The sequence below is a fragment of the Danio rerio genome, chromosome 5 (assembly GCF_052040795.2).
Source record: "Danio rerio strain M-AB ecotype USA chromosome 5, GRCz13ab, whole genome shotgun sequence".
NCBI lineage: Eukaryota > Metazoa > Chordata > Actinopteri > Cypriniformes > Danionidae > Danio > Danio rerio.
In genome coordinates this window covers 41,206,440-41,218,795 of record NC_141025.1, presented here as the reverse complement: position 1 = coordinate 41,218,795, position 12,356 = coordinate 41,206,440, and the positions used below count along the sequence as shown (strand labels likewise).

At 36.8% G+C, this 12,356-nt stretch overlaps 1 protein-coding gene across 1 annotated transcript; it reads right to left on the bottom strand.

The window, feature by feature from the left end:
- Positions 1–2,621: 2,621 nt before the first annotated feature.
- tmem175 (transmembrane protein 175) lies at positions 2,622–11,943 on the bottom strand. The gene is given in 10 exon segments (NM_001100075.2): positions 2,622–3,291; positions 3,369–3,504; positions 4,983–5,064; positions 8,347–8,511; positions 8,597–8,680; positions 8,811–8,846; positions 8,930–8,981; positions 9,078–9,175; positions 11,402–11,440; positions 11,651–11,943. Coding segments are annotated over 10 exon segments (1,563 nt in total). The 5' UTR covers positions 11,852–11,943.
- Positions 11,944–12,356: the final 413 nt, after the last annotated feature.

Here is a 12,356-nt window from a genome sequence, read left to right as displayed (position 1 = left end):
ATCACTGATTAAATACATACAAAAAAAAAAACAACAATATAGAAAAAACAGCTCTTATAATGGCTTATGCATCTTGATTCCTTTTACATGCTCCATCAAAATGATGTTAAAGTGTTTAAGGTGTATCGACAGTTTCATAGTTGCATTAAATGAACAGCAGATACCTACAAAACATTACACAAGCGGCACACTACAAAGCATTTGTCACAGCTTCAACAGAATAAAAGGACAAGACAGAAAAGTAGGCTGTGATCATGCGGACACTACTGTGAGGTTAAACACAGATCAGATGAATGCCCCAAAATAACAGGAATACTAAAACTGGCTGTAAGTGTCAAATGTTCATGTAGTTCTTTTTTAATAATGAACCTAAAGACAAGAAGACGACGCTAATGAAAACTGTAAAGACCCCATTCACAGTAAGATAACTCTTAACTACATCAGCATCTGCATTAACTAAAGATGACAACATTCGGTTTATTATAGGCACACTGTCAGTCTGTGATGTGCTGCTCTAAATGTGCTTTTTAAAGCAGGACGGATTCTGATTAGCTGTGAATGTTTCGAACATTTAAAAATGATTTTTAGAAATGTATTTTAATTGTTATAGTTATCTTCCTTTGTTTAAATGGGACTTAAGAGGAAAACATAAAAATATATAAATAAACCAAAAATAAATAAATACAAGAAAAAACCCTCTTCCACAGTCCACAGAGCACTGCTTTAAAAAGTGAAATCAATCAGTGTGTCCCATTTCAGAGGCTGCACCCTTCAAAAACAGCAACTCAAGATGAAATGTGTCAAAAGTGCATGATGAAATCTAACCTAGTGTGAAACTCTTTCAATGTTGCCTTGATAGAAGAGTGTCAAACTCGGTTCCTAGAGAACCGCAGCCCTGCATGTTTCAACCCTGCTTCACCACACTTACCTGTAGGTTTTAAACAGGCCTAATGGACTAAATTAGTTTGTGATCAGAGATGTTTAATTGGGGTTGAAACTGTGTAGATTTGCAGCCCTAATTAAAGGGTAACCAAATTGATAACAAAATCAGGCAAACAATTAAAACCGGAAAATAGCGAAATATTTCAAATTGGCAATATAAACTGTCATGACCTGCCTCTTAAAGCTTACATTTCTGCTTGTGTACAGTCTTTAAAGGGTAGTTCACCCAGAAATGTAAATTCTCTCATCGTTTATTCGTCTTTTTCTTGTTCCAAACCTGTTTGAGTTTATTTCTTCTGTTGAACACAGAGGAAGATATACTGAAGAATGTGGAATAAAACAATCATTAGCTGTTTCCATCCACATATTTTTATGTGCATTTTGGATTCATTGCACAAACAAATGCTTGATGGAAATGCCAAGAATTCCATATATAACATATACACACATATATATTTATATATATATATATTTGTGCATTATTCACAAAGTTCTATGCGATGTTTCAGTATATGCACATAAATTGAAGTAAAGTTTATAAACTATTTTCGAAAGGATCACGTGCTTATGATTGCTTGCTGCCGGTCACCAATCAGACGATTCCTAAGCCACTATAAATACTGTCTTCGTTTTGAAGAATCTCCTCTTCCACCCCTACTCCTTATTTTCTTGATGGGTGGCACGGTGGCCCAGGGGTAAGCACTGTTGCCCCACAGCAAGAACGTCACTGGTTCTAGTCCATACCAAGCCAACCGATGTTTCTGTGCAGAGTTTACACGTTCTGCCCGAGCTCATGTGGGTTTCCCCGAGGTTCCTCCCACCGTCCATAAACATGCAACTTAAGTTAATTGACTAATCTAAATCAGCATCATAGACATGCTCCTAGTAAGTAGTTATCTTATTAGAGCAATCACTATCTGTTCATTTGCTACTACAGCAGGAGAGTTCTTGAGATCTACCTGAGCTCAAACTCCCCTCTCGCCTTGCAAACGGGAGGGAGCCCCAGGCTCGAGGATCTTAGCTCAGGGCTTTTTCCAGGGACAGCATGCCAAACAAGCTTTATAATCAATCATCAGCTAAGTGTGAACTATTAAAATCATGTTTTTGGATTGAAACAGCTATTGACATTCTTAGTATTTACTTTTACTTTTTTTTTTTTCATTTTTATGTTCTACTATGGATATGAAAAGCTTTTTTTCCCCCATCAACCCTCAGATTGTCTTGATTTAACCACTGGAACCACTAGAATATGCGTTTATGTTGAGAACACTTTACATTTTTGTGTGAACTGCCCCTTTAAGTGCTTCTAACAGCAGCTGAGGTGACACATTTACCAGCTGGTGATTGGCTGTGTTACTCTGAAGCTGGGATTTTTTTCACCATACAGCACATTTCAGTTTCTCCCTTTCAAAGTAATAAGACTGAACCATCTTGATAAATTTATAGTCTTTGGTTAATCCTTAATAAGTCAGCATCCTTAAAAGTGTGCAGCCTCTGAATTAGGACACATGATTCAACATTCATTCAAAGACATCCACAGGGAGATTTGACTGATATGGATGGTTTATACAGCAAGAAGCTGTCAGTTGCAGCATTAATCATAAGTAACTGCGCTAGAAAGCAGCTTAACCTTGATCTTAGATCAAACCTTGAGGCGTTTTCTTCTTCTCCATTCACTGCTAAGTCACAATATCATTAATGGGCAGCCGTGATTCCTCTTCTTCAACTGGAATGCGTTCTAAATCGTTCCTGGCAGAGCAGAAGAGCCATCTGAGCAGCGCCAGCGCCACACGCACCAGCAGCCTCAGTAATAGAAAAGCAAACGGTATGCAGATTTCCATCATGTGAAAGATCGGCGCGCTGAAGCGGCTCAGGATGCAGGTGATGAAGAAGGTCCCGAGTGCTACACAGGGGTACAGTGAGAGCTTGGCAAGCATAAAGGTGTGCTCTCGACCTCCGTATCGCACGTACGGGTGCAACGTCTCGCGCTCCGTAAAAAGTGCCGTCACCCATATTGCTAACTGGAAGAGACTGGCGAAAAAAATAATGACGCAGCTGATCTGCACAGCCTCCAGCTCGTTACGGGAGCCTCTGGGAGACTCGTGTGTGAGCTGGTAGGCGAGTGGCAGGCCACCAACAAAGGCCAGGGAGAACGTGTTGAAGAGGCCCATGAGACGAGTGGCCTTGGTCACGTGGAGGAAGAGAGAGTGATGGACGAACCAAAGCAGCCCCACGGTGACGAAGGAGCCAAAGTAGGCCAGATACTCAGGACCGTACTCTTGAAGAGCAGCGATGAGGCTGTTGTCAAACTTCTTCTTCACCACTGACGGATCGGGCACATTGCCTTCACTGTGGAGGAAGACGTTTATTACTAGTCTGCTTGTCATGTTTGAAAGAACTTTTGTCAAATGATCAAGAAGACAAACCAAATGTCTAAGATGAGCAGCGTGGCTACGATAGCGAACACTCCATCACTGAACGCCTCTACTCGCTCTTTACTCAGCGGCTCACTGGGGTGGTAAGTGTAGAAGGGCATTGAATCGGGACTTTCGTCTGTCTGACCTGAGTTCAAAATAATAGTGATTAATGCGGATTATCCCACAACCAGCTCTCTGGAATAACTGATTCTGATTGATCAAATCACAACATTTCAAAGTGTGTTGCTCCCTGAGAACAATCGCTGAAACTAAATCCCACAGACTCATCTGGGTACTGTTTGGCACCATACTACAGCTGTTTTTTTTTGTTTCTTTCTGCTTTTTAATTAAAGAGTAAATAAATGATTACAGCTAAGATCAATGTTTTGTGTCTAGGTGTTTATGTTTGTGGCATGTAGCCATGTAATAAGAAGAATATACATTACAGTCATGCTGTAGGTGGTTTTCATAGAATAAGTTCTTTCAGTCTTTGATAATAAGACTAATAAATCTCAGTCATTATTCTGTGAGAAGAACCACCATTCATAGGATTGGCATCTATATAATTGTTTGTAAAGCTTATAATCAGCAATGATGCATTAACTTGACTTTACAAATTCATTAACTTGAATTTACAAATATGTAATCATATTTTGAATGAATGAAATGCTGCTCTTTTGAATTCTGTACCATCCTGTATTGTGTATGACAATTAACAAGTATGACACTTGTTATTTCTATTGTAAGTAAAACTGACATTTAAACGTAGGGATAGAATTACTTTATTATTGATCAAATCAAATCTGTAAATCTACCAAAACTTGATTTTTGATTAGTAATTACCATCGCTTAGTATTGTGATGGAAATGTTTAATATTGATGATCATGTATTGATGATTGACAATTCTATATTGAATTCTATATAAGTTGATTAAGGTTTTGCTAAAGTAAAGATCAAATGCATTATCATTGCGCTGTTACAGCCATGTGTAGTCTACTGGTTGCATAAGAGTTAAGGAGCTGTAGGGAAATTCTGTATCACTTTATTTTGATGGTCATTTTAACACATTTTGTTGAATTTAAGTTACATTGCCTCTTTATGCCAACTGATTCTCATTAGACTATTAGCAGACTGTTAGGTTGGGGCTAGGATTGGGGTTAGTGCAAGTTGACATGTACTTGCAAAGTTTATTAATTGGCTTGTAGTTGCAATGCACCTTTAAGTCAACAGAAACGTGCAATAGGGACAATCTAAAAAAAAAAGTCTTAGCAGAAATTCTTATCTGAAAAGTTGTCTTTAGAAACTCTGTTTGAGAGTCTGTTTGTGATTAAAATGATCATTCTCCGGTGAATCTAAGCAATTGAAAGACAAACTTTGTCTGACTTTAATTTCAGTCATCACATTTAAATGTGTTCCTTGTGAAGAGGAAGAAAATGATTTGCCATTACAGCATTTTTTGGAACATTCAGAATTCAGATTTTCCATAAATTGTGTCTTGGCCAGAAAATGTCCTAACCTAACATTTTTTATTGATTCAGCTTTCAGATGACGTATAAATCCCACATTTCACATTTATCTAATATAAGAATAGAAAGTGAAGTGTAGGAACAATGTGCTCTTACCACCAATGGCTTTACTCCGGATCCATTTTAAACACTGAGAGATGTAGGGCAGGAATATGACAATAGCCAAAAGGACGTAGGACTACCAGGGGAAAATATATAAAAAAAGAAATGTTTATTGACTAATGATTAGTTGCACAAAATAAAGTTGCTATTAGAATTGAAGTAAGCAAATCCTTGCCAAGCTTCTTTTGACTACACACTATAAAAGTCATGTAAAGAAGCTGTAAAATGTAATTCACAACATTTCAAGTTTATAATGCTGATGTTTGTCTTCACATGTTATAACAGTATATAATCATGGTACAATTAAGTGATAAAATTGCTAGACAACAAATCTTTTTCATTACATTACATTCTAAAAAGAACAACTATTGACAATTAGAAATATAAAAATCATCAAATATGCTTGATTTAAGTGAGTTTAAAAGACAGCGAACAGATTGATGCATTATAAAGTATTATGTCTATCATTAAAGGTCCCATGAAATTAAAACATATAGATCTTTTTTTTGTTAGTATCAGTATTGTTAGTTTTTATCAAATGTTCTCTAGTATCTGACATGCCTCGCCCCCTTCAAGACGCTTCTTATTTGCTTTTCATTTGAAGTACTTGAGCTTAATTACTTTTACTAGTAGAGCTGTGATAAAAACAAAATGCTATTGGCTGTTTAAAAAGAGGAGGAGCTACACTATGTTCCACCCTCGTTTCAGTTGAAATATGTCATCAAATAAAAATGCATTTTTCAAAGCACTTTGTGGGACCCTTTTATTAGAGATAAAATATTTTTTTATATATATTATCGGTAAGCCCACACGGAATCTGCCCACTCAATAATCCGCTATTTCCAGATTTTTAGTTCATCATTGAGTCTATGTATTTACCTGAGTAAATGTGTTTAATTAATTTCAGTAATGATATTGACTAATATGAAAATGTTCATTTGATTTATTCACAATACATTTTGTGAGACACTTGTTTTGTTTAGCAAATAGGTGGATCTAGTTGGATTTGTACTGTAAACATTAAATAATAGTTAAAAAGGTATTATTTATTTACTATGTTAAGTTTTTTTGTGATATAATCTTAAAATCATTCCACATAAATTAAGATTTTTGACAAAATTCTGCACAGAAATAACAAAAAATGTCCAATTTCCACTTTCCACAAGTTCCACTTATCATACTTATGACAAATCAATTGTGTAACATTTTTACACCATTGAGTTTCTTTTTATTTTTTTTAAAATGTTTTTTAGATGTTTTTGGTATTATTTTTTTTTCTGGGTATGTTTATATGCGAGTATGTGTTTTTGTGTACATAGACACTGCAAATAATAAGCAATGTTTGTATAAATATTAGCATGCATTGTTCCTTTCAGATTTATTAAAATATATTTTAAGACGAACATAATAGTGCAATAAAGATCCATTCACAGACCTGAAGGGATAGTTCACCCCAAAATGAAAATGATCATTTATTCTCCCTCATGTGATTTAAAAATTTTTTTTTGAAAGTCTGAAGAACGCTTGTTGCTGGTACCGATTAGCCGCATTTCCACTACTGCACCTAAAGCAATGTCACTTCCGGGGCCTGATCGAGCCCCATCAAATACCTTGCGGAAAAGAGGGCCAGCAGGGGCTTTGGGGTGAAGTGAAAAGAGAGGCAGAGTTTGCCCAAGTCTGGTAAAGATGGCATGCCGCCATAACACTAGTTTTCCTAGCACACACAAGTACATGCGCCAAAAAATACATAAATAAAGGAAAGAAAAACATAGAGCTGGTCAGATTAAGATTAAGGGATTTAAAGTTTAAGGCTATTCCATTAAACACCTTATAGGCTAGGGGTCTTTTTACTGATGATCGCCCTTATGTTTCCCTTTTAAGTGTAAGGGTGTTGCATAAAATAATAAAGTAGTTTTATTTTAATGTGATATTTCTTTGCTGTGTTCTCCTTTATGTTTCAATAACGCATAATAATCATTTATTCATTTTATTTTCAGCTTAGTCCCTTTATTGATCTGTAGTCGTCACAGCGTAATGAACCACCAACTTATCCAGCATGTGTTTTGCACAGCAGATGCCCTTCCAGCTGCAACCCATCTCTGGGAAACATCCATACAGACTCTTACATTACGGACAATTTAGCCTACCCAATTCACCTGTACCGCATATCTTTTGACTGTGAGGGAAACCGGAGCACCCGGAGGAAACCCCCGCGAACACGGAGAACATGGCACTACCTACTGCACCACTGTGTCGCCCTACACATAATAATCTTTACACTATATTAAAGACAGCCTCCAGTAACTTTCAGTTGTCAAGAACTTTTTGTCAATTTTTTAAAGTGTGTTTGTGAATGAAACTTGCACTTAGATCTATGTGTGCAAGAGAACAGGTGAAAGAGCACTCGCTTCACTGCTTTGTTGATGCCACGAGTGGCTGTGTTTCTTTCTTTATTTTGGAGATAATACAAAATATGAATAAAACAGAAGGACATAAAACTTTATAAATTAAGTGTCCACATTTGTAGGCTCAACACAATAGTGTCATTTCTAGATAAAATAGCCTAAGCTATATTGAAATCATTTAAAGAATCATAAATATCAGAAACAAAAAGAAAAACATTAAATAAATCCTCGAAACACTCTATGCACGATGCCAACAGTCGGTCGGCGAGTAAACGAATATAATGAATGTTTGTTTCAGTTGTCCTCATTTTAATCGATTTGTGATGATGTGATGGTGTTCTTTATCTGTCTGTCTGATTCCTGCTGAACTGGGTGGAATTGTGCGACTTTTGATTCAGTGGATGTTCTGGGGCCAGGGTTTCATTCACAGGTTTTCATACTCCCAGGCTATTGGCACAGCCCAGCCTGAAAAAAGTTCAAGCTCGCACTGGCCCAACAGTGGAAATGCAGCTAATGACTTCAATAGTAGGAAACAAATACTATAGAATTTAATGAGTGTCAGTACCTTTTTAAATATCTTTTTTTGTTCAACAGAATAAAGAAACTCAATAGAAAATCCATTTTTGGGTGAACTATATTTGTAAATATTTGTCTACTTAATGGTCCATTGAAATTTAAATAACAATTTAGATGTTAGCATCAGTATGTTAGTCTTCAAGGAAAGCTAGTGTGGTACAAAACAATGACAAACTTCACGTTTAGAACACATAAAACCATTATAAACATTTAAAGCTTATAGTTTGTCACTTCTGCCTAAATGGAACGGGTTTTTTTTTCATACTTCCAACCAAATACAACCAGCAACTTTTTTTGGCAAGTCAGTCTATATATGTTTATAATGTAGGAATATGAACTATGACATGCATTTCGTGTAAATAAGTAAATTTACCAACCAGCTGAAAGAAGATGAATGAAAAGATGCTGGCAAAGAGGCACATGATAGGGACCCTCATGATGACTTTTAGGATGTGCTGCTTGTAATAGGCCTGATTCTCAGACATCTGGATCTGGTCATTGAGGAGGAAAGGATGGCTGAATCCATACAAGACAATTAAGGCCTGAGGACACAGAGAAAATCGTTATAGTGGTCCAGACCACGGAGAGGGCATCGACTTAAAACACTGACAATGCAAACAATCTCACCTGGATTAAACCAATCACCATCACACAAGCACAGAACAGCAAGATCCCAAGAATATTGTTCGGAAATGTGGCCATCAGAGAGAACTATGAGATGACAACGAATAAAATAAACATTGAAAGTAAATCACAAACAGCTTAAAGCTTAGGGTTATTCTTGAATATAAAATAGAAGAACAAGTAATCTTTCAAAACATGTGTGAGGATTATTACTCACTGTGTATGGGAGAAAGGTTATAAGCATCATACATGCCTGAAAGAAAAATGTTCAAGTCGTTAAGACACTTTCATAATTCTGACAGTCAAGATGAATAGATGTTTTGTTGGCGCTCTCACCAAGTTAAGCAGTGCAAGTGTGTCATCGATGCGCTCTATGACTTGAAACAACCTAAAGGCAAATGTTTAAATTAAATCTGTGCAAATAAACCAAAGGAGAATTTAAATAAAGGCAATGTATGACACTAAAGAGATTCAGTGCTCTCACCGGATATGAGCAGCCCAGGCAACAGTGACTATCAAAAATGTCATCAAATAGACGGCAATCTTAGTAGTGAGCAAAGCCTGAATACTCTGTTTCAGTTCCTGAAAACAGGAGAAAAACAGTCAGTCACTCATGCTTAAAAAATATATTCATCTACCCATGAATCATTCTACATCTGCAGTTCTCAACCACAATGACGCCTGCTGTCTCTGATACAAAACTGCCCATGAAATTAAAAAAACAAAAGATTTAGACGTTAGTTTCAGTCTGTTAGTTTTATGGATATCTATTAGCTAGTGTGTTTCAAAACTGCCAACATTTGCATTTAGAAGATATAGAACTGATATAAACATCCAAAGCCTGCAGTTTGTTGCTTCGGCCTAACTGTGCATTCACACCGAAAGCGGCAAGAACGTCAAAGTAGCTGGAAGTCATTCATTTTCAATGGGAGCCGATTGCAATAAGCAGCGTGGAGCAGCGCGGTGCGCTTTCACTGGTGTGGGCGTCAAGGAGAGTTGTAATCAAGGCAACTTTATGGCAATGAACTATGATGTGGTTCGGCGGCAAGCAATCAGAATGTTTAAGTCCACCACTTGAGAGGTTTCCAGAAAACACAGTCCTGTGAACTTAAGACCGCAGTTTTTCCCCATTGGGTTGATTATTGCGGTCGCCGTATTTCCAACTATTTACGATGTTTCTCCAGGGACATACAATAAAATACAGTAACTGGCAAGTTACTGATGTGCATTAATGATATAAATATGTTTTATTTCTTTAAAAATAAATTGGTAATCTCGTGCTAGCTATAACGATTTCAGAACATTTCAGACAGAAGGACACATATTGGATAAGTAAAGCAAAGCCATACCACACGCATCAACTTAATCTTGCATTGTTAAATAAATTTGAGAAAAAACGTGCAACATTTTCACGCTAGAAAGCATGTTTTATGTGGGAATGTAACTGATTTACTATCTGGTATGCTGCAACTGCTCCTTTAAATACGAGATTAATATATCAAATTTTGACGCTCTCACTGCCGGAGCTGTTGTCGTCACAGCGGTTAGAGCAAACTTTAATGCTCTCGCCACCTTCGATGTGAATGCAGTTTGTAAAATATCCAAAAATTCTTAGATCAGGTAAAGATTTTGTTTTGTTTTTAACTTCGGAAGAAATAAGAGTTTAGAGGCAAGAACATAAGCAAAAAACAAGCAAAGTTATCTGCCAAAAGAACTTCTCTTTTCTTGCATAAATCATAAAAATTCTGTATAGAGTAATTTAATACAATACTTTAACTCCTGTTCAACTATAATCCAGACTCAACATTGCATGTCTTACGATGTGACAATTGTAAATGCACACATTTCGATATCGATGCTGAAACAATATATTGTGCAGCCCTGTTGTAATATGTGCTTATACTGTTTAAAATACTGGGTGACTTGTCATAACCATAATAAACAGAGAAGAGGAGCTCCAGTGACAATGCTTTATCACAAGAAGCATGCAGTTTTATTTATTAAAGACAGTCACTTTTGCTTCTAGAGGGAGTGTATTTACAACAAACAAAGACGTATTTTGATGACGCCATGAACTTGTGGAATCACGGGGTATTCAATCCATCCTAAAGGATTCCTGGAGAAATGATGTTCATGGATGAGCTAAAGTATTCCTGTGGTTTCACTGATAACATGCAGTTTTATCATACTAAACACATTTCAGACTTCTGTCTGCTTTGTGCAGTCTAATAAAACACCTCATATTAAAGTATCGAGGGTGTATGACATCATTAGTCTGACAACAATGGACACGATCCATCCATGTCATTAGTTAAAACTGCTTATATCTTTGGATTTGAACATTCTTCAAGCCAAAAAAAAAGTGATTTTTGTATATTTTAATGAAAAACACCTTACATATCTGTGCTTTCATACCACTAGAGCTGCAAAACATACAAAAATTAAGTTACTGAAAAATAAAGATGCTAAATGAACAAATTATAGCAGTTAATAAGATTTCAGCCTACAGTGAATATCGATTTCAGTTGGCTTTTAGCTAATATCTTATCTGTTTATTTAAAATAATTTACAAGTCATCTTGTGGGTGTGTGCTGGTGCCCCCTGGTTGAGAAACACTGACTTAAATTCAGATGATTTTCTTTTCTGCAAGTAACACATACTGTATGTACATATGCACATGAAGACACGCGTTTTGTTCTGTGTTCACACAGTCACAAAGGTTTCGCTCAACATAAACGTGTGTAAATGATGACAATTCTCTTTCTTAGGATGAACTGTCACTTTAAGATGATCTAAAGATAGGTTTACCTCATCTTCCTGAATTTTTGTATGTGCAACAGGCAAAATCTGTAAACACAAAAAGCAGGCAGTTCTTAAAATTCATTATCATACATGTAACGTTACTTCATAGGAAAAGCTTTTGAATGGAGCTCAAAAACAAGTGAGTCATGGGGAATAACAAGGAATTGTCATTATGCGCCCTGTCACGTGGACGACAGTTTACGTATATTATAAATAAGTAAGATGTCCCAGAGGCTGAGTGTGAGTTTTCCTCACCATGACAGTGGCGATGATGGAGATGAGGGCATCACTGTAGGCGAGCAGGCGGTGTGAGGACTGAGTGCTGCTGTGTCCCTCCTTCACCGACGACGCCACGCTCTCCAGAAACGACTGCGCGTGAGTCCGCGGCGGCCGTCTCTTCTCCATCTCTTCGTCGTCATGATGCTCAATTATCTCGCTTTCGTCGTTCTCCCCCATGGCCGCAGTTGAGAGTGCTGTCTGTCAGTGGACGGAGCAGGCATGAACACACGGTAGTTTTGTTTGCAAACAACGACGACGTAGTGTCAGCTGACCGGAAGTTAGCGATGTCTGATTCTTAAGCGAATCATTCATTTGAGTCGAATCTTTTGAATGCATTAGTTGAACTGATTCGTCGACCTGAAATGACTTTTTGTTAAAACGTTTTCAATGCACATAACATAGTAAGTGTTGTTTAAAAGGACAAACTGAAATGAACTTCTATCTGATGGATATTTAGGATGGATTGAGTAATAAATTTCGTAATAATAATGATGCTTTTGCGTGAGTGATTTGTCAGACAGACCTTTTAAGCTACTAACAGCCAAATATAATGAAAAAAATATATATGTATGTATTAGCAAAATCGTGGATAAAAACAAGCTGATGATCCAGGCGTAGAAGAGACGTACGTAAAAGCATCACTGAATCTTCAAACAAATCAGTACAATCTTTATTTCTTAAT